This window comes from Hyaena hyaena, unplaced genomic scaffold (assembly GCF_003009895.1).
Source record: "Hyaena hyaena isolate Hyena2069 unplaced genomic scaffold, ASM300989v1 scaffold_26, whole genome shotgun sequence".
Classification (NCBI taxonomy): domain Eukaryota; kingdom Metazoa; phylum Chordata; class Mammalia; order Carnivora; family Hyaenidae; genus Hyaena; species Hyaena hyaena.
Genome location: NW_024080658.1, coordinates 1,085,291 through 1,108,925, shown reverse-complemented (window position 1 = coordinate 1,108,925; position 23,635 = coordinate 1,085,291). Strand labels below are relative to the sequence as shown.

The 23,635-nt window shown below is 40.8% G+C and overlaps 1 protein-coding gene and 1 long non-coding RNA gene across 2 annotated transcripts in view; one reads left to right on the top strand and one right to left on the bottom strand.

Moving 5' to 3' along the window:
* Window positions 1–23,635, bottom strand: part of SNTB1 (syntrophin beta 1) — a 222,810-nt gene that overhangs the window by 121,588 nt on the left and 77,587 nt on the right. The window contains exon 2 of the mRNA XM_039227227.1: window positions 9,106–9,322. Within this exon, the coding sequence (XP_039083158.1) occupies window positions 9,106–9,322 (217 nt within the window). The remainder of the gene's footprint in view (window positions 1–9,105; window positions 9,323–23,635) is intronic.
* Window positions 11,547–12,339, top strand: LOC120228678. The gene is made up of 2 exons (XR_005527560.1): window positions 11,547–11,640; window positions 12,286–12,339. It is a non-coding gene; the product is annotated as an uncharacterized LOC120228678 (long non-coding RNA).

The following is a 23,635-nucleotide window of genomic DNA, read 5'->3' as shown; positions in this document are numbered from 1 at the left end:
GCAAGTCTCTCAGCACCCAGAGGGTCCAGTTCATGACCTTTTGAAATGCTCTTTGAAGAGGGGAAACTGAGATTTTCCTGGAATGGTGCTTAGAGGCACAGGAATGAACTAAAATGAACTCATCTTATTGGGTATTGATGAATCACTAAACCATGCTTGGTAAACACTCTCTTCAACTCCTTTTCTCAAGGCTATCCCAAAATAGTTAAGTTCCCTTTTTCGCTAGCTTACCATTGCCAGGGAAACCTTACTAATTCATCTCCCACAGATTAAAAATGTATGATAATTAGGATGAACACTCGAGTTTATCTATGGAGGAAACAGATTTTCTTAAAAATAACAATGCTATGAAAATGTTTTTTAAGCTCATTAAAATGAACCTTTTGTGCACTCTGTTGTATACAGAGATGCAAATTATGCAAAGTTCTTTTTGGGGAAAACAGTGGCTTGGCCATTCATGTTCATCTCCACTCTCTTGAAATACCCCACTTAAAAAACAGTAAAATATGTATAAGCCCACCAGAATATGAGAGTGAAGAGCTCAATATGTGTCTGAAAGACAGACAAGAATGGAACCCAGGAATCAATTGCATAGTAAAGAACGAGCGAAGAATGTTACCATCTGAAGGGCTACACAGAGAATTCCAGAGAAGCGTGAGCTCCTTGACTCTGCACACCCTGAAGGAGCTGGGACCACCAGAGACAGAGGCAGGGGTGAGGTGGGGCTGGAAACAGGGTCCTATGTGATGTGTGCAAGCTGAGCAGTGGGGCTCTGAGAAAGCTGACAAATAGGTACTCCCACCACCACCCACACCCCCGGAATGGTAAATTGTCCTAAGTAACTCAATGGACCCGGAGAAAACTTCCAAACACCAACATCTGCAGAATTGGAAGGGATCTCTTGGTAAGACTGACTCGCCAAATAATAATCAGACATGGATTCTCACCAACTGATAAAACCCCTCCCCACACAAAGGTTCTGATAGGTTTGTCAGTGTAAAAAAACAAGCAGATACCAAAGGATCACCAAACATCTGAGGAAAAGTCCAGCAAGTTAGACGAAGATCCAAACAAACAAACAAACAGAAAAAAGAATAACAGGAAAAACAAAGAGCACAAAGAAAAGTAAACAAACCTAATTAATAGTCTCCAAGAATTAAGATAAAATATATCATCCATAAAACAAGAACAAATTTCCACTAAACAGGAACATTCAGAGAATAAAAAAAAGCTAAAATATAATAAGTAAAATTTAAACACAATATATTCATGAAAAGGGTCACAAAATTAAAGCTTAAGAAATGTGACAGAAGTAGTAGAGAAAAAAATAGACATAAAAAAAATCAATCCATGAGGTCATCTTTCCAACAGGGGATCCAGAGAGAAAGAACAAAGAAAATGGAGGACATTACCAAATACATAATGTGAGAAAATTTCCCAGATCCTACATGTGAGTCTCTCTCATGGTTTACAAATAGGCTTCAAAATGAATGATAAACACCCATTACTTTTTAATAATAAATATTTTAAAAACTATCTGCTTTTATTATTTTGGTAACATTTAAACTTTCATTAAAATAACATTTAAAAAGGAGTGTCTTATCTGTTTTCTTAGGTCTGTTGTGAATGCTAAAGTCATGTCTCCTTACTTTGCCTATGTACACTTAAAAAATGACACAGCTGTTTAAGACTTTATTTCCTATTTCAGATTTCTGACTACTTCAGCCCAACTTCCCTGAACTTTCCTTTCCCAACCACCTTTAAACAAACTGTTAAAACGTTACTATATATTTCACTTCCTGTATTTCTCAAAAGCAGAATGTGAGCACTGTTGAATAAAATACCAAGGTCATCTCTTTTTATCCATACCTTTCAAGAGTAAAAATACTTCAGTAGGGGTTATCTAGATACAAAGCAAGGATGGATAGATAGATGGATAGATAGATAGATAGATAGATAGATAGATAGATAGATAGATAGATACATAATGTGATAGACCTATAGTAGATAGAGACAATAGACAGATAGATAGACAAAGATAACAGATAGATACAGAGAGATGAATAAACATGACCAAAATGGTGCTCTTGGTGGTAGAAGAAAGTCCACACTTTCAAATGAAAGTGGTAGATCATGTAAAAGATAACAGTCATGTTTGTCTGTTTGTTTGACTTTAGTTTTATACATGATGGTAAAAGTTTAACTTAGCCATGTGAGGAGGCTTCTAGGTCCACAGTGGTTTACATAAATTCAGAAACCCTTCTGCTTATTAATACCTGGATATACCAGATAAGATGTAATAAGAAAAGTTTGTTTGTTTGGGCTTTAATGTACTACTGAGCTTGCAAAAAAGAAAAGGAAACTCCCAGATATCAAAAAAAAAAAAGGACGGGAGGGCAATGAAAACAATGGTGGTGAGTATTGGAGTATTGGGGTCATGGTATGTTGGTAGTAGAAGTGGGCTGAGGACTTGGAGTTTGACACATACATAATAGTTAAGGCTCTGTGACTTAGGAAACTGGAACGAGCTTCCTGCAGAGAGCCAGAAATCCCAAAAGGCTAAAAACCTCTGTGAAAGAATGTCTTACAAAATAATCTCTGCCCAACAGTTTGAGGAGATGACCTGGAAACTTCTTTCTGCTGGGAAGAAAACTCCTCCCTCCCCTGGCACCCAGGACTGAGGATCTTTTAATTGAAAGCTGCATTTATGGCACAGTTATGTTGCCAGGAATTGGGGGTGCCTACAGGGGCATCAAATCCTTATAACAGTTCTATATGGTCAGTGTCAGCAAGCATGTTTTATAGACAAGGAAGCTCAGAATCAGAGAGATTAGGTCATTTACCTAAAATGAAAGGGACTAAGTGACAGAACTGAGATCCAAACTCCTATTTTCTAACCTCACCTCCAGAGTTATGCTCACTGATATTAGCAGGTGGTTAATTTGGGCCTCTGTTTTTAGACACTGAAACTGTGTCCACTTACTATAGTGCCACTGTAAATTGAGTTTACATTTTCCATTTGTCTCCAAAATGCATTGTCAATCATGGTGTGCTAGCAATACTTTCCGTTATTAGGCCACCATGGTGTACCCAACCAGCCTGGAGAAAACAGAACCAAGAAAGCACACACTTTGTAAGCCTCTTAAGAGGAGTAGCACTTTTCATGAGCAAGGATTTCCTATAGAGACAGGATGGGTAGTAGAACCTCATGAATCTTCACCCTAGTTGGCCTAATAGAGAGGCCTTTTCAATAGGATTCCAAGTTTGAAGAGTACAGTTGAGAACTCTACATAAGCTTTGGGTGAGGGGGACAATAGTGTGCCCCCAAACACTGGGAAAAGTAGGAAATCAGGCTCAACTAGTAAAGTGATTACTCTTTTCTGGTGGTTACCAAAAGACCTTGTGTTTCCAAATGTGTAACTAAAGTGCTTAGGATCATCTAAACTCAGAACAAAGGGAGCAACTTTGGAGAGCCAAGACTAGAATGTTATTTAATTTTATGAGCAAAAACAAGGTCCGCTGTTCTGGTCCACATTAGGAATAAGACTGGAAGAATAGAAGGGAAGGGGGGCATCCATGTAGGGTAGCCCCACCCATTTATGCACAGCCCAAAGGAGATGGGGGGGGGTCTCAGTAAAGCAATAATAAACATAATGGCTATCCTGGCAAAGTTCTCCTCATTCTGGAAGGGGTGGCTTCTAGCTTCCTTGTCTAAAATGTATCCCTTAAGGTCTGCTAGCATTTCTTGTATGGATAACATGGTGACAACTGAACTCACATAGAGAGAATCTATTGCTTAGGCTGCCTTGAAAGTCCATACTCTTTTTGTTACTGGGTGTTTTGATATTCTGCTTCTTTCTTTTTTTGTAATATTTTTAAATCTTTATTTACTTTTGAGAGAGAGAGAGAGAGGTGCAGAAAGAGAAGGAGACTCATAATGAAGTAGGGTCCAGGCTTTGAGCTGTCAGCACAGAGCCTAATGCGGGGCTTGAAGTCATGGACCTCAAGATTATGACCTGAGCCGAAGTTGGATGCTTAACTGAGACTGAGCCACCCAGACGCCCCTATACTGCTTATTTCTATACTTGTCTTCTAATACAGACTGCCTGTAAAGGGAGGACATATATATTGTCCCACTTGAGTGTTTACATCTGCTTAACAATTGCATTTGTTTGGGTTAATATTAGCCCACTCCTCGGAGATGGATCCAGTGTCGCCACTAATCAGGTTTCTGACCTTCTGTGGCTACAACTTGGGCACTGGGCTGTGGTAACATCACTGAGGGCATTTTGTGAGAACATATCCACATCTACCACAGGACTTATCAGATCATACCCCTCTGAATCACTGTGTGCTGAGTGGAGGATTTCCATTTCAAATAACAATGTCATCTTCTGTGGACTTTTCACTTGTACACTGTAAATAAAAAAGCACACAGTTTTTCAAGAAACATTGTATGCACTGCTTCATAATTTACCCATGAAGATCTACAGTGGAGTCTATTACTGGACCACATAGTCATGACAAAAGCTTCATACACCACCCATAAAGGTCCATCTGCTTTCAACCCAATAACAGGCTTCGTTAGTGGGTTGTTATGGTTTATTTAAGTTTGCTGAACCTGTCAAGATAGAACTGTTTTTATTTGTTCTCTTATTCCCGAGGATTTTTAGTGGAAGGTATTTTTTTCCTTAAAGTTTGGGAGAAAGTAAAGAATACCAAAAATTGACAGACAAATATGCCATATATCATACATAGCACATATTTTTGAATGCCTGCTTTGTATCAAGCAATGTTCTAGGAAGTGGGGATATTAAAATGACAACATGGGATGTTCAGATCTCAAGGGACTTGATAACTTTCTGAAATGGGTAAGCACATAAGAAAAAATCTCAAGTCATTATGAAAGCTGCTTTCATGGACAGATCTACACACAGGGTATAGTGTGACCAGTGTCTCACCTGAATTTTAAAAGGTGACTAGGAAGTGGTCAGGAAAGTAAATTATTTAAGGGTGGCTGGGGAATAGAGGATGAGATGGGAAGAGCAGGACACTTAGGGAAGGTCCAGGACCTTATTACATAAGGCTTTTATGTAATACTGAGTAGTTCTGATATCAGTGAAGGTGACAGGGAGCCATCTTCAGCAAATGGACACATTTTGGGTCTTTCTTACTCCCTTGGCTAGCTGGGTGTAGGGTAGATGGTAGAGGATGAGGAAGGAACAAGCTGGAAACAAAGCACCCAGTAGGGAATATGTCCAAGTAGTCTGGAGGACTGGGGGTGTGTCTCTGGACAAGGGCAGCGAAGAGCCAAATATGAACAACGAGTTATTTATGAAGCAGAATTTTTAAAAAAAAGTGTTGTAATCATTGACAACCACTAGCAGTGACATATTCTTGTGGATTCAGTGCCTGCTGGGTGACCTTTTCCACAGAAAGAGTAGCAATCCTGCCTGCTGTTCTATGGCCTTTTCTATTTGAGAAATTGAACATTAGAGTTTTTAATGCAAACTATAAGTGGCTATATGTCACCAACTGAGGGGATTAGTCCCAAGATGCTGTGGCATTTGTCATTAGTTCTCAGGTTTTAGCATCCAGGAGCCCACTGACTCCTGGCCATTGCATTGACAGTCCAAGGGAGCTGTTCTGCCAGAGGCTAGAGTCACAGGCAATGGGGTATCATGATTAAGAAGCCAGACATTGTGTTGGAACCCAGATCTACTGTTGGCTTCAGCTCTCATTTCTGAACTACATTTCATTGTCTATGAAATAGAGATCAGAGTACCTACTACCGAGGGTTGTTATTTAGAGTGAATGAGACACTTGCTGAAATTCATGCGTAAGTGGTAGAGCTGAGAATCCATCGTGGGTCTCGCTCGCTGCATAGATGACGCTCCTTTTCTCTTTCTTTCTCTTTTATGTTTAACATATGCGTTATGTTCATTTTCTAAGAAATGCTACAATTTCAGTTTCTGTTTCCCCTTTGACCCAAGAGTTATTTCACAGCTTTTAAAAATCCAAGAAGAAAGGCTTTCTGTGCTTCGGTTTTGTTATTCATTTCCTACTTTTATTCCACTATTTGTCAGAGAATGTTGTTTATAGTATTCCTACCTCATGAAATTTATTGCATTTTTTTGTGAGCTAATCTATAGTTAATTTTGTCAGTGTTCTATCTGGAGTCGAAAGGAAAGCATATTCTTTATTATTAGTGTACCAAGTTTGTGATGTATCTGGGTCTCCCTTGTTAATGATGTTGTTTGGGTCTTTTAGATCTTTTTTGACCTTTTGTCTATGTGCCCTGACTTGGACTGAGAGTGGCATGTTGAATGACCTCATATTAGTACATTTCTATTTCTTCCTGCATCTTCTACAAAGGCCACTACTGTGTTATTTGGGGCACATTTGCAACTGTTGAATGTTCCTTGTGAACTCCGGTCTGCAGCATCAACCAGTTCTGTCCTGTTTTATGCTTTCAGTCTGCATTTTACCCTGTCACACATCAAGTTAAACTGGTACTTTTTGTTGTTAACGCTGTTAGTGTACATTTGCCTTGTATGCTTTACCCATCTCTTTGTTTTTTGCCTTTTAAAATCACTTCGTGTTTGGTGCGTCTTGTGTTCAGCACTGACTTGGGTTTTGCAGAGACCACATTTCTGACTAGTACATTATACTCTGCCCAGTATGTAACCGGAGTTCCATTAAATATTTGTTTCCTTTTTCTTTTCTTCTCTTCCTTGACCAGGGTCAAGATTCACGTAAAACCATAATCTTTTTCCCCAGCTTTACTGAGGTATAATTGACAAAATTTTAAGATATTTAAAGTGTATAGCATGGTGATTTGATATGTGGATACATTGTGAAAGGTCAATCTCATTACCAGCAGTTCTGGGTCTATCTGGACTGAAGTCTCCTCCTGGACCCTCTGGCTTAGCTGGATTCTCATTTTCAATCCTGCCCTGTGGTTCTCATACTCTGCCAGGCTAGGCCCTCCCACACCGCCTCATCAATGGTGGATTGAAGGCCACTGATATAAAAGTTTAAAGATCCATTCTGTCTTCTGGATTGACAAAGGAAGTCTCCAATGTTTGAACTAAGGCCTGATGTGTCCCAAAATCTTCTTTAAAATAGAATTCAGTGCCTTAGGAGGAAGTTAGAGTGTATAGTCCGCAGCTGAAAACAACCCTAGAAATCATCTACTTAAGCTCTCTCCCCGGGCACGAATCTCTCCTAAAATATTCCACATTTCCTAGTCTCTGCATTTTTTTGGTAATGGCAAACTGACACTGTCACCCACACCATAGGCTTGGATTCAAAACCCAGCAAAACTGTATTTTAGGCATATGATGTTTGGAATGTCTATAAAAATTAAGCCTCAGTTTTGATCTATAGAGTGGGGATAATGAGAGAAACTCAGAGGGCTGTTTAGAGGACTAAGGAGGGGTACAGTCTCAAGGACCAGGCAGGTAACTAATGGAATCCCCCAAGGGTGTGGCAATAGGAGTGTTGAGGAGAATTCATTCCCTTATACAAGGAGGAGAGGCCTCGACCGGGCTCCTGTAGATTAGAAACCTGCCTGCAGCAACGTGGGCCTAATAACACCCCCAGATCTATCCATTTGTCTAGAAAAGCAGAAATCTGGCTTTTTAATGTGAAATTTCCCAATGATTCAACGTGGTAAGTAATTCATATTTCTTTTACACGCTAGACAGACCATATCTGCCACCTGGGTACACCTGGAGGCTGCCACTTTGCAGCCTCTGGTCTCAACTAACTTAGCATAACGCCCGGCACAAGATGGGCACTCGATAAATGATGAATTAGACATCAGACTCTTGGAAGAAAGGACTTGTCTGATTTGGTAGCTTAGAGACTCGCAAAGATCAAATGCAGAGTAACCAGGGCATCAACAGAAGGCTCAGGAAAATCAGCAGAAATCAAGGCAGACAAAACATAGAACAGGTTCGAGTGGCTCATGGAAGAGTGGGCGAATTCTGCCTCCTTGCCAGGCTGCCTACTCCAATGCCTCTTTGGCTGATCCTCCCCACTCTCTCCTACAACCACTGCTCCTTACAGACACAACTGGCCTGGGAGGGGTGAGGGGAGGAGAGTGGGTCCTCCAGCTGCTGGAGTCAGAGGGGCTGGCCACTTCCTTAGAGCAAGCTTACTAGGAAGAGAATGAGAAAGGCCTTGAGCTCTGAGCCGAGGAGGCAACTTCCCCCCATCCCTGCTCCCTTTGGCTCTTCCCCTTCAGCAGCTCAGAGCACAGCCAAATGCATCCCACTTGGGTAGGCTGCAGCTGTCCCACACATGTTACAAATAAGGGCCAGTAGAGCTGTCCCTATTTTTAGCATTTGAATGTGTCTGCCAAGGTCACCAAGATTTGCCATTTGCTGGCTCCATTCCTCTTCCTTCTCTTCTACATGGCTCTCATTTTCCTCCCAGGTAGATGTCTCCTGTTCAGATGAGTTAAATAAGATGTCTGGGGAAACAGGGGCCCACAAATTTGCTGGTCTTGCTGGACTCCTTATAACTGCCATGGATTGGGTGATATATCTATCCCATGGCATGAGAAATCGTGTACAGGCTTTGAGAGATAGCACTCCAGGGTTGGATCAAAGCCACTCCCTTTTTTTCCTAACTCCCATTATTACCTAACATTAATAATGAATATTATTATCTGGGTGCCTGGGTGGCTCAGTTGGTTAAGCATCTGACTTCAGCTCAGGTTACCATCTCACAATTCGTGAGTTCAAGCCCTGTGTTGGGTGCTACGGTGACAGCTCAGAGCCTGGAGCCTGCTTCAGATTCTGTGTATATCCCTTTCTACCAAAGTCACATAAACTAGCAACCGGAGAGTCAGGGAAGACACTTAGCGTCTTGACTTCAATTCTTCAACTCTTTCCAGAACCCAAGCTCAGTACCCAGATTAGTCAAGGGGATAAAAGAAAGGAAGAAGGTTGGAGGAAGGGAATGAGGGAGGCCTGACTTGAACACACAACACTATCTCTGTGGGACCCTTTCAGGCTACTCTGTAGAAACCAAGGAGTGTTTTCAGAATGTAGGCATAGCCATGGCAATGCCAGAGGAGATCTCGGGGCTCTTTACCTGTTTTCAGGGTCAGCCAAAGCCATACTCCGAGTGACGTAACACATCTTGAGGGGGATGCTTTTCCGATCTCTGTGGAAGGAGAAGGCCTGCGAGGACAGGGGGTCTGAGGAGCCGCCCCCTAACCGAGGGGACTCTGGCGGAGGCGTTTCCCAGCCAATCTCTGATACTGGGGAGCCTTTCTTCACATAGGGTGTGGCTTCTCGCATGTACTTCACTGTAAAGAGAAAGACAACAGCTTTTAAGTACATCAGGGCTGGATTTCTGGAAGGTCTGATTGCTTTTTTTGAAACTAGCATTAGATGAGGTCTTAATACGGAACCTCTTAAACTCTGAGCAAGATCCACAATTTCTGTGCCTCTCAAAATAGTTTTTCTGTTATTTAAATTCTATACCAAAGTGGTTTTTAGAATTTGCCATTATGATGACCTGAACTTGAGAATTACTTTCAGCTTTTTTCAACTATGACAACTTTTATCTTTTCTGATTATAAACTGCATTCTGGGGAAGAGGGTGAGAGACAAACGGGCAAAGAAGGAGAAATCATCCTTCTTAGGCTTAAAGGCACATAATTGTTCAATACAGAAGTTGGGAATTTGGTAGCCACATTCTCTACCCATGACATCATTTTTCTGTTCAGAAGCAAGAATAGGATTTTTAATTTAATACAGCTAAGCACATACAGGCAAAAAAAAGAAAAAAAAAACTTACATAAAAGGATACTTATTTTGCAATGGAAAAAATTAGTAAGAGCAAAAATACTTTCTGAAAGAGCTGAAAACTAGGACCAATCTCAATGTCCATAAGAAAAATAATAAACCGTAAGACAGCTAGCTGTACAGTCATTTTAAAAAATAAGATAGCTATAGATGTGCTGATGTAGAAAGATCTACACGATCTATTATTAGTTTAAAAATGGTAGAGGGGCAGCTGGGTGGCTTAGTCGGTTAAGCGTCCGACTTTCACTTAGGTCATGATCTCACGGTTTGTGGGTTCGAGCCCCGCGTCAGGCTCTGTGCTGACTGCCAGCTCAGAGCCTGGAGCCTGTTTCAGTCTGTGACTCCCTCTCTCTCTGACCCTCCCCTGCTCACACTGTCTCTCTCTCTCTCTCCTAGAAATAAATAAAACATTAAAAAAAAATAAAAATGGTAGAGCTCTAATCTCTTGCATATAAATCATAAATACATAGCCTTGTGTGTGTGTGTATATATATATATACACATAACATATAACATAAGTTATATATATATATATATATATATATATATAACTATTTCTAGATACAAACATAAGAAAATGTTAACAGCAGTTAGCTCTTGGGAGTGGAAATTAAACCCAAGCTGATGGAGAGATAGACTTTACTATTCATTTATCACTCTTTTATACCATTTTTATGTTTAGCCAATATGCACATATTACTTTTATAAAATTAAAAAAAAAATAGTTCAAGAGCTTAGTGGAGCAAACTGAAATCCTTCTCTCCGATGTGTTTCTTTGGTCTTAATAAGTTATTTGCCAAGGCAACTGGGCAGCTCAGTTGGTTAAGGTCTGACTCTTGATTTTGGCTCAGGTCACGATCTCATGGTTCGTGAGTTTGAGCTCCATGTCGGGGTCTGCACTGAAGGCACAGACTCTGCTTGGGATTCTCTTCTTCTCTCTCTGCCTCTCCCCTCCTCATGCTCATGCTTTGTCTCTCTCTCTCTCAAAATAAAAAAAAAATATATTAAAAAAAAAGGAAGTTGTTTGCCTATTCTGAATTTAAACATGTGGTCCATAGACAGCTTCTAAGTTGACAGGGCAACTAGATTCTTGGAACATGCAACATAAACTTCCATATCTTTCCCTCTATCACTCGCACAGTCTGCTTCTGTGCTTGTCTGTGGGTGGGGCGGGGGCAGGGGATTGGAGAAGTTCCTCACCAGTATCTGTTATTACAAGCGGCAGTGGACTGGACTGGATACAAACTAGAAAATGGATTGTGGACATTTACTCCAGATCTTTAATGATTCAAATCCACAATCTAATGCCTTTACTGTGCAAGACATGAGGCCAGGTTTACAGAGACTGCAAAAATAAACAATAGATAGTTTCCATCTCCAGAGTTCAAAATCATGGGTGACTATAGTGGATGCTGCTCGGTGCCATCAGATCCTTTCCACCAGCCTGAGCATGTATTTCCCAGCTGCTGTGTGTTGGCTGAGAACAACTCTTAGCTGCCCACCTGCTCTGGAAAACAGCTGTTAAACCAACAGAAGCCACCAAGTCTGGGAAGCTACAGAGATGCCGCCTGGTCCCGCAGACAGAGGCTCTGCTTCTCAGGAACCCCACCCAAGACTGTGACATAATACAAGCACATAAACAGCGCACAAAGCAGAATGAGCTGAGTGTTATAACAGGAAGACAGTATGTTGGGATAACTCATGAGGAAACTGCATCACATATGAGGGACAAGTTAGGTTCACGGCAATATAATAAGCAGGCCAAACACACCGAGATGCAAGAAATATGGGCAGGTATTGGGGAACTCGGCCACAGGTATCAAAAATAGCCACACTAATTCAAGACAGAGGAGATGTCATTTAATACCAACACATATTTGAGAAGGAGATCTCAGGGTTTTAACTGAATATAAGTGTAGTTAGGAGAAAACAACTCCATGGTCCCCACAAATCTGTTAGCACAGGCTGCAGTTACAGAAGAAGAAAGGGCATTTGTGGACAGTGTATTTTAAGGAATATTGTTTATTTGTGGGCAATATATTTCAAAAAGGAATACAAACATACCTAGGAACAAATGCAGAAAATTTAAGAGGACAGATTTAAGTTGTCCAAAGCTAGAATAAATAGACTGGTTTGGAAGACATTGAATTTTTTTAATCTCTAAAAATGTTTTGGTAGAAGCTAGAGCACAGCTTAGCTTTGTATAGAATCATACTTGTTGATATACAGGAAATTCAAATATAGCTGAACTGGTTTGAAGGTTCTCCTTTGGTTGCATTATTATCCTTCTGGCTGGAGTAGGAAATAAGTGTTGTAGAAGTGAGAATCCAGAGATGCTTCATAGAATAGATGTCATTTGAACTTGGCTTTAAAGGGAAGATAGGACTTTAGAGAGTAAGGAATAGCAATCCTTCTTTTATATAATGTACTCTGATTTTCAATTTGTATTTCAATCCCATAGGAAAGGCAAGTTGGACCTCAGTTTGAATGGAATAAAGAAGGAACATGTATTATATACCTAACGATGTGCCAAGTATGCCTCCAGACGCTTTACATACATACCTTCCCACCTTTAAGCTTCAGTATGACCGTTCAAGGCACCACCCTATTTTTTTTTTAATTTTTTAAATGTTTACTTATTTTTGAGGGAGAGACAGACTAAAAGCAGGGGAGGGGGCAAAGAGAAAGAAGGAGACAAAGAAGCTGAAGCAGGCTCCAGGCTCCTAGCTGTCACCAGAGTCTGACGTGGGGCCCGAACTTGTGAACCATGAGATTATGACCTGAGCCGAAGTTGGATACTTAATGGACTGAGCTACCCAGGCGCCCCAAGCCACCCCTTTATTTATAAGGCAACCAAGGTCAGAGAAAACATGGGCCAGGACACGTTCTGAGTGTCCATCTGTCCATAAGCAATAGGAAAATAAACTGTCATTCCTTTCAGACCCTACTAGAAAGAAATGTTTTGTAGAGCTATTCTTATTCTGATGGACCTAGGAACTCTACATACCTTATCCCTTGCAAGACTAATATTATTTTACACACCGGCACAACAATGCACAGAAGTTTCATTTTGTGGCTGGTAAGTAATGGAGCTGGAGTTGGACTTTCCAGAGATCACATTCTTTCATGAAATCTGGCTACCCCAACTAGACAAAAAAAAAAAAAAAAAGGCAAAAAGACATGCTAATAGGCTTGGACTTCACTCCATAGCCAGTGATGATAGCCATGGTGGTCTTGGTCTATGAGTGAGGGAATGACAGAGTCAGAGGTTGGCTATGGAGAGCAAAGGAAGAGCAGGAGTCCTAAAGAGAAAAGATATCAGAGGTAGATCCACTAATTACAGAGCCACGGGGAGTTGCTGCCAGAGATAATCTGAGTTTTACTCGAACTATCCATGGAAAGTGTAAGGAGTCCCAGAAATGTGTGGTTTGACCCACTCATGGCCAGAAGCATGGGGAGGATGGCAAGTCTTAGCCCAGAAGCATATTTACCAAGTAACCACTTCCTGTGTAGCACAGAGTTGAAGAATTTATGAAGGAGAGAAGACATGACAATCACCATCTTGAATAAAGGACACCCCATTGGAAATGGTATTCAAAACAGTAATCCTTTAACTGACCAGCTGAACATACAGAGAAATTAAGTTAAGAAAGTAAGTATGATAACTTAAAGATTTATTCATTCAGCCAAAATTTATCAGTCATTTATTATGTGCTGAGGACTATGCTATCCATGAGTGATTAAATCTTAAACCTGGTTTAAAAAGGTCCCAAGCTAGACAAGTCTCTAGGGAACTAGCAAAATCAGTGGCAAATCCTTTCTGGAGGAAGGCAATTTCATCCTAGGCTTCAAAGGGTCCCTGTAAATCACTTTTAAGGGCAATGAACAGCATAAAATCTAAGGAAGTGTTGCACACATGGAAACAAGATAGCAGAGCCAGAACTAGTAAAAATAACTGACAGCAGGGACAACACAGACAACAAAGCAACAAATATGTTTACCATGTGTAAAGAAACAAAGGAAAAGCTTGAGAGAATCTTCCAGAGAATATTTTTTTAAAGTGACCTAACAGATTAGTGAAATCACCAAAAGAAATGTCTAGTAGTAGTAGTACCAGTACTAATAATTATTGCTATATAATATATAACTACAATAACAAACCAGAATTAAAACTTCAATAGGTAGGCATATCAAAAGAAGGAATTCGTGAGTGACTTGTAGATGAGAAGAAATTATACAGATTGTAGCACAAAGATATTGAAAAGAATGGAAAACGTAAGATAGAGATGTGGAGGATGAAGTGAGAAGGTCTAATGTATGTCTAATGGGAACCCCATAAGGAAAGGGTAGACAGATGTGGCAGAGGCTAAGGATTTTCCTGAAGGAAAGACAACACTCCATGGCTTCCAGAAACCTGACTTAATTTTGATGAACAATGCCTGGCCTCTTCCCCAGTTAAGACAAATAGAAATAAGGGATCATCCTGCTTTCTACCTCAGGCACGCTGTTTCTTCTTAGAGCCTTAGGTATACACTCTCCTTTTCACTAATTTTGTGAGGAAAGCTCAGCCAAATCCCTAAAGGAGTCCAGAGATCTCTAGAACCACCAGAAAACAAGTTTTCAATTCCAAGGTGGGGAGAGGGGAGAAACAAGAAGAAAACACAAGAGATTATTATCACTGTTCCTGAACAAGATATACTGAAATCACTCAACGGTTTCCACGTCTGTCCTGAGAAAGGACAGATAACATCAACATCTCCCTGCCTAAAGCCCCTTTGTTCATGAATCTTGATTCTTGTTGATATGTGTAGAAAAGAGAAAATCGAGAAACTCGTTTTTGTGGATAACAAAGAAAGCAACAGAAAATTGCCACTATATTTCTCCAACGGCCCACAATTTTTGGTCCGGAAGCAGTAATAAAATTGTCAGAATATCCCTTCTGACATCAGTTCTGTGCATAATTCTACTGTCGAGTAGTTCATCTCCAATCACCAATCGAGGCTTGAGGCCAAGTCCGTTCTCCCCTCAAGCACAGTAAGAACAGTGTGGCCATGCCTGGGTGTGGTAAAACAGTGCCTCTAACAGAAAACAAAGTGTAGGTGAAACCTTTTCATGGTTCTTTGTGCCTTAGCATCCTGAGATTTCTACACATTGCAGTCAAAATAATGAGAGAATGGTCCAATTCAGGAGGGCAGAGTGTTTCCCAGAGACTAGATCTGACTGCAGCAGGTGCTCAAATTACAGTGTATTGAATGATATAAAGGTTTGTTTTTCTTTTGCTAAAAGTCTACAGCAAAAGAAAAGGGCTGCCAGGGCAGCTTTGCTCTCTGGAGTTGTGAGGGGCTCAGTCCTATGGCCCTTCCTCCTCTGCATCTCTAGCCTGCCATCTGTTAATCCTATGTGGCTGCTTGAGTCCCAGTCACATTAACCAAATTCCCATCAGCAGGAAGGAAGAAGCGATGGTCACACCATGCTTCCTCCTTTAAGAATGTTTTGCAGAGGTTGACACATTATATATGCTTACAAACCATTGACCAGAATTTAGCCACATGGCCATTTCTAGAGGGAAAATAAATTTTACTCTTAACTCTGGATAACCTGGTGCCAATCCAGCTGGAAAGTGAGGAGGAGGTGAGGAGGAGAGGCCATTATTGTGGAAGAAGAAGAGAATAGATATTAAGGGAAAGTTTCAGCTCCTACCACACAAAGATACCCCTAATTCTGTCAGCACATCACAACTAGGTTTAATAACACATAAATACAAACAAATGTGTCAGAGAGACCAGTAAAAAGCACACTGACCAGATCCCATGAACTCTGCTAAGTGTTTTGTGTACTCACTCGTTAGACCCTCACAACCATCTATGACACGTGCTGTGTGAACATCCTCATTTACCAAAGATGCAGAGATGGAAAAGGGGTAAGTCATACCCCCAAGTCACAGTGCTGGAAAAGGCAGAAGCAGGAATCAAATCCGAGCAGCCTGGCTCCGCAGTTCTTGCTTTTAACTACGAAGTAATACTGTTTCTCACACTTTTTTTTTTAAATTAATTAAATGTGTGTGTATTTAAGCCAACATTTTTATGCACTGGGAGAAAACATCCAATTAACTGGCTATTGCCTGTAACATAAGAGAGCTTGATTTTGTAAGCCTAAACTATTAAACTATGGCATTTCAATAAATGCCTCTTAAGACATTGTAATATGTATGCATATTAGAGGGTTTAACCTGGCAGAGCCGAAAAGCCAGTGTCTGCATAATTACACTTCTGTGTCCTTACAGACAGTAATTTCAGAGCTGTTGAAACCGATCAAGAAACAGCCAGGCCCCAGTTCGAGGTGCCTCATAATCAGAACTAATTAATAAACCATGCCCTTTCTGGGCATCATGAATTAAAAACTGTGGTTGAGCAATTAAAATTCCAATCTTCACTTGCAAAAAAAGGGCAGGAGAGCCATAAGGAGTGGTCTTCGAACCAATAATCCACCAAGTCACTTTCAATACGTTTCTGGTTTGTCATCTCAAGGACAAGCAGTTGTGAAGATTTCCAAAGAACCTTCCATGAAGCCCAAGTTTGCGAGGGCCCCAAGTTGCCACAATTAAATCTTTGTTGAGGCGGCCAGATGACATTTGAAAGGAAAGGCACACACAGGCTACTAATGAGGAAATGCTTTAGGCAAATCCAATCAGCTCTCCTACCAGGCTGGTTTCTGAGGAGCCAGCAAGTCCCTCTGATACGTGCAACTCGTCGTCTTAAAAATAACAACAAAAACAAACAGAAAAAAAAGATTTCCAGATTACAGGAAGGAAAAGAAATATGTCACTACTCTGGGGGATGTGAATACAAAACGTGCATTTTCTAATGTGATTAAGGGGAAAGGGGACCAGCTGGAGGCAAGAAATCTGGCTGTTAGGACCACGAGTGAAACTCTCAGGTTGGGCCAGGTTAGTGACAGTGGGATTTGCTGACAAAATGCAATATAAGACTTTCCTTTAATGGCATTTTCCTAGGTCATCTTAGGAAAGAAGCAGAGGGAGGTCATCAATATTTCCAAAAAGGCCAAGAAATGGTGGAATAAGTGATACAAGCTTCTTGGAGGGTACAGCTAAGCTCTCAGGGGGTGGGGTGGCGAGGTGGACGTGGGAGTTGGGGACCAACTTTGCCCCTAATGAGCTGTCTAGCCCTGGGCAAGTGGGCAAGTCACTTCCCCTGCTGGACCTCATTTTGTTTACCCTTCAAACATTCTACAATTCTTTAAGAAGTTAACTCTTCTGACAACATAAAAAAGTTTTTTTTTTCTTACCTCATTTTGCTGTGTGTCTTGCCCAGCAAATAGCCCTGTTAAAAATGTGTGTCACATTCTTAGTCCTTAGGTACATGTATCTTCTGACTTTCTACCAAACCCCATGGGCTTCTGACAAACGTGACAATAAGTCTATGTTGAGATTAAGTACTTAAGTTACTTTTCCTTTGGTTCAGCAGAGTTGCCTAGAAGAATCATCGCTTCCATCATGCTGGGATGGGGATGGTGGTCCTTGAAGGTAGGATTTTAAGAGACATTTGAAGGATGGCCCAAAGGCTCTCATGAAGTCATACGGACCTTCTGGGTGAAGGTGCTGAGTTTTGTTTTGTTTTTAATCTGTTTGTTTTGAAAGGGAGAGAGACAGAGCATGAGCAGGGTAGGGGCACAGAGACAGGAAGAAAGAGGGAATCCTACCTAAGCAGGCTCCGCAAGGTCAGCATGGAGCCTGACACATGGCTCGAACTCATGAACTGTGAGATCATTGACCTGAGCTGAAATCAAGAGTCAGCTGCTTAACCAACTGAGCCACCCAGGCTCTCTGCTGCTAAGTTTTCATATGTGGCATCAGGAATAAAATAAACTGGTTATATATTTGCTGAGTAATTATTGGCCTCCAATTAAAAATCTATCTCAAAATTATCCTATTTTAGATAGTACAGCTATTCGATGTAGTCTGCCTTGATTCTTCAATGAAGCAAGATCACTGCCCCCCAGAGATACCTCCACAGACTCACGGAGACTATCCAATTCCATGAGTCGTAGAACCACCTAGAAGCACACTAACTGGTTTGGTTATCCATTAATTCAACAAATGTTTACTGAGCTCCTGCTATGGGCTCAGGGCCCTGAGTGTTGGAGTTATTCCAGTCAACAAGACAGACTGGGCTTCCTGCCCTTGAGGTGAGTGCATTGAGGTATAAGTGTGAATGTTGGGGGGTGGGGTGGAGACATCAGACCAACAGATAAACACTCCAGAGCGTTGCTCTGAGAGAGACACATAACAGAGGGCTGCGGTCTGTTCCAGTTCACACAGAGCCACTCACTAGCCGGCCCTGCCCACCTGTTCTTGTCATCTCCGCTGTCACCTCTTGGTCTCCACAGTTCACACATCAGCCATACAGAAATTCTCTTTAATCTCTGAACATGCCATGTTCTCTCCTGCCTCTGTTCTTTGCGAATGTGGTTTCTCCTGCATGGAAACCTTTTCTCTCTGTATCCTGTAAGCCTAGTTCAAGTAAAAACTTTTTTTTTTTTCTTTTTAATGTGCATCCAAGTTAGTTAGCATATAGTGCAATAATGACTTCAGGAGTAGATTCCAGTGATTCATCCCCTCTGTATAATACCCAGTGCTCATCCCAAGAGGTGTCTTCCTTAATGCCCCTTCCCCATTTAGCCCATCCCCCCACCCACAACCCCTCCAGAAACCCTCAGTTTGTCCTCTTTAAGAGTCTCTTATGTTTTGTCCCTCTCTCTACTTTTATATTATTTTTATTCCCTTTCCTTTATGTTCATCTGTTTTGTATCTTGAACTTCACATATGAGTGAAGTCATATGATATTTGTCTTTCTTTCTCTGACTTCGCTTAGCATAATCCCTTCCAGTTCCATCCACATTGTAGCAAATGACAAGGTTTTATTCTTTTTGATTGCCGTACTCCGATGTGTGTGTGTGTGTGTGTGTGTGTGTGTGTGTGTGTACATACATGCATATATCCTTTCACGTGTTGATGGACATTTGGACTCTTTCCATACTTTGGCTATTGTCAATAGCATGGCTATAAATAATGGGGTGCATGTGCCCCTTTGAAACAGCACACCTGTATCCCTTGGATAAGTAGAAGTGCAATTGCTGGGTCGCAGGGTAGTTCTATTTTAACTTTTTGAGGAATCTCCATACTATTTTTCAGAGTGGCTGCACCAGTTTGCATTCCCAAAAAAACTCCCTCTCAAATCATCCAGATATGCCTTCCTTAGGCTCCAACCATGCTTCATAACCTCCACGGATAGCAGCAGCATCAGGACATAAACATTATGATGATGGCTTATGCCATATGAGTCCAATTCCTAGCTTTCTTATAGTTCAGCTCTATGGACTTAAACATATGTTAATTCTTTCACGGATCTCATAAACTGTTGTTGGATTAAGTGTGTTAACATAAGTAAAAAAAATGTATAGGGAATGTATAGGGAACTTGGTATAGTAAACCCCATAAGGGCCAGTTGCCATTTTTGAGAGTTAGCTCGGGAAAAAGAAGATTTAGGGGACCTAAAAAGTGGTGGATTGGACTAAACTCATTCTGTTTATCTCTGAGGACTAGAGCCACAGTTAGTGAATACAAATCACGGGGGTAAAATTTGGGCTCAATGTAAGAAAACACTGTGAAGTAGGGGGTTCCCTACTGCAAGTGACATTCAACCAGAAACCAGAAGAGGTATGTCCCATGTTGCAGAAAAGATTTGTCTACTCTGTGGACGGACAGATTGTTTCTAAAATTCCTTCCAGCTGCCAAGTTCCATGTTCTTTCTAGAACATGGGAGATTAAGATGCCTACTCCAGAGACCCTAATACCGTGAGGACAGGTAACAGTTGTATACCATGTAAAACCATGCTGTATTCCTTTATTCTTCTATGTTCATTACCAACATACTAGTTATGTGACACAGGGACAGGACAGTTTGTCAAGCTCAGTCTTAGAATCCTCATCTGTAAAATGAGGCACATTCCAAAGAGAAGCCATACAATGTAGTAGTTTCATAAATGAGCTCCAGGGGCATCTGGGTGGCTCAGTCAGTTGAGTGTCCAACTTTGGCTCAGGTCATGATCTTGCAGTTCATGAGTTTGAGCCCCGCATCAGGCTCTCTGCTGTCAGCGCGGAGCCCACCTCAGATCCTCTGTATCCACCTCTCTCTGTACCTCCCCCACTGGTGCTCTCTCTCTCAAAAGTAAACACTAAAAAAAAAAAAATGAGCTCCATAGTCAAAGGATCTGGGTTTAATTCCAAATCTACGTACAAGCTGGGCTTCTTAGAGCAAGGTATGCAACCTCTCTCTCAGTTTCTTCAGCTGATAATAACAGAGTCTACCTCAAAGAATTTTTATGAGGAGTAAATAATTTTTAAAAACGTATATGAAGCTCTTAGAACAGTGCCTGGGAGTACTTGGTACTCCCATTTAACTATCACTATCATGTTGTTGCTGTTGTTCTGAGATTTAAATGAGAAAATGTATTGCAGGGCCACCGATTTCTTTTCTAACTCTAGAAGCTATCAAAATCCTCAGTGCTTGAAAGTATTACTTCACTACTTATTCACTGCATATAAAGTAAGTCCCTACTCTGTGCTCAGTGGGGCTAGACACTGCAAGAGATAAGTTCCTTCCTCTGAGGATTTTATGATCATGCCAAAGAGAAAAGGCACACAAACCTAAAACCTGGGAACTGCTACAGAAAATAATTCAGTGCACACACAAATAGCCTAAAGTGTATTGTCAGATATTAGCAAGCACTGAGAGGACATGGATTCTGATGTCTACAGACTTGACCCCTCAACAGTTTGCTGCAGGCTCCTCACGACTGCAAATAATCATAAATTCTCCTCCTTGGGAAAATACAGTAACTATTTTAACAGTTATCCCCTAACATCTGAAGACAGGAAGTGAGTAATGGGCTGAAAGAATGTCTGAATACTCAAGTCCTAATATTGTTTTTACTCTTTCCTAGACAGAAGATCCTATGTGAATAGGGCTTTACGTCAAAAGGCAGGAAGCCCTGCTCTCACTCCCTCCTTACAGGCATCTCTGGAAAATAAACCTCTATTATTCCAGGTGTAGCTTGATGAAAACATCCTGCAAATCAAACTTGGACTCAGTAAATTTGCAGCTACTTTTCAGTGGCAGAAGCCCAGAGTCATAAAGGAAACCACATTAAGTAAACGAAATATCATTACCAAGGGCAGAGTCAGGCCAGGTCTGAGATTTTTTTCCCCCTAGCCAAGATATGCTGCAGACCCAAAGCAATCATATTAGGCATATGGATGAAAGGGGGCTGGGGGTAGGGAAGGGCGGGCCTCTGAAACATCAGGTCTCTCAAACTAGACAATGTTATGAACACCTGCTATTTCAAAAGTGCATTACATTTTAAAACACTCCCATGTGCACTTTCATTTCATGCTTACTGTCATCTTCACAGAACTATGCATGAACTGAAAGTCGTGTAAGAACCTGACTGTGCATTTGTTTGCTTGAAACTTCCATGGCCCAAGAGGTAAGGGCCTAGCAACTTGGCCCGACAAATTCTAGCCCCTGCGCAGCACACCTCTGCACACCCTGCCACATCTTGCTCAACAGAACAAGTGCTTACAGAACCCACCTCCTGTCCTGGATTTTCTCCTAAAGGACAAATGTAGCTTGGCCTTGTTTGCAACTCTCCAAGAACTACAAGAGGTAGATCAGGATGACACAAGAGAGGCCTAAGGAAGCAACCTTCTTGGATATGCCTGTGAGAGCCAGGAGAATAAAACCTTACATGTCTTCCCTCTAAACCTCTTGACTGGACTCTGAACAGTCAAGGCAGAAGGGCTTGTTTTTGTTGTTCATTTGTTTTGCTTTTTGTTTTTATTTTTTTAATGTTTATTTATTTCTAAGAGACAGAGAGGTAGAGCACGAGCAGAGGAGGGGCAGAGAGAGAGTGAGACAAGAATCTGAAGCAGGCTCCAGGCTCTGAGCTGTCAGCACAAAGCCCAACACAGTGATTGAACTCACTAACCTTGAGACCATGACCCGAACCAAAGTAGGACGCTTAGCCGACTGAGCCACCCAATTGCCCCTGTTTTGCTTTTTAAAGAGGTCAGAAGGAAGGGCTCCTGGGTGGCTCAGTCAGTTAAGCATCTGACTCTAAGTTTCAGTTCGGGTTATGACCTCAGGGTTTCATGAGTTTGAGCCCCACATCAGGCTCTGTGCTGACAGTGTGGAGGATGCTTGAGATTCTCTCTCTCCCTCTCTCTCTACCCCTCCCCTGCCCACGCTGTCTCTCTGTCTCTCTGTCACTCTCAAAAAAAAAAAAAAAAAAAAGAACTTAAATAAATAAAGTGGTCAGGAGGGGAGGACGGTGAGCATCAGAGAACAGATAAAACTTTTTATAATAAATAGATCCATAGGAAACTTTAACAATAAAAGAGATAAGAAAACTGAGATTCAGAGAGTTTAAATATCTTACCTCCAGTAGGCAGAAGCCCTGGAATTTGAACCCTCATGTTCTAAATCTAATATTCAATCTAATAAATCTAGTATCCACAGCGATAACAATACAACTGGTCCAGTGTCATAGAGACATAGGTTAGATTACTGTGGCTAATGGGTGATAAGCCGCTATGAAACCTGGGAATATCTGTGGATATGAGGGGGTTACATTAATAAACATTCTCTAATGGTCATATCAGAATTCAAATTATCATGGAACGCCTGGGTGGCAAGGTTGGTTAAGTTGGTTAAGATTTCAAATTATCAAATTATTCCACATCTGTCATAATAGAAAAATCTAAAGGTAGCATAGACAAGATAAAAAAAAAAAAAAATAGACACCTCCCTAGAGTATTTCATGAAATAAAAAAAAAAGTAACAAAAAATCAGTATTCCAAATAGAAGGGGGAAATAACAGATACAAAAGAGATTCAAAAGATAATAAAATAACACTTTTGACAGATTTAGGATAATAAACTTGAAGAATTAGAGAAATGAATTGCTAGGAAAAAATAAACTTACTAAAACTGACCTCAGTAGAAATAGGAAAACTGGCTAGTCCTATAACACTGAGAATGGAAACACCCTGGTTAGTATTCTTCCCACAAAACAAAAACAAAAACAAAAACAAAAACAAAAACAAAAACACTAGAACCAGACATCATCAGTAAATTCTACCAAATTTTCAAAGATAGATCACTCAACCTATTTCAGAAAACAAAGATAGAGTCTCCCCCAATTTAATTTATGAAGCTAATAGAAAGTTAATAATGAAACCAGACAAAGAAAATTTCAGAAAGGAAAACTTCAAACCCATTTCATTCATAAATATAAGTGTAAAAATTCTAAACAAAATATTAGCAAACCAAGTCCATGTATACAGAAGACAGTACAGGCTTGGTCTGGGGGATCTTTGGGAATTTGCCTCAGAAGCATTTTTGGTAGATTTTACCTTAGGGCAACACGATTTAGAGTATGTAAAAATTTTTACACAATTTTTTCAAATTATGCATTAAAGGTGTTATTTACATTGATATATTTCAAGTACTCTTTCAGCCTATAGAAAACTACTGAATTTAATACCTAGAGTCAGCAACCCATATCACTATTTTGGCACTTGTCTATAAACAATATCATGAATTACAGAATTGATTGGAGATACTTTTTTGGCTACTTGTCCCAGGCTTATTAAAAGTCTGGTTTAAGTCTCTGCCAATGAATATCTGGGTTGCAATGTTCCACCACAAACAATGGTTTGCTCCTTGCATAAGC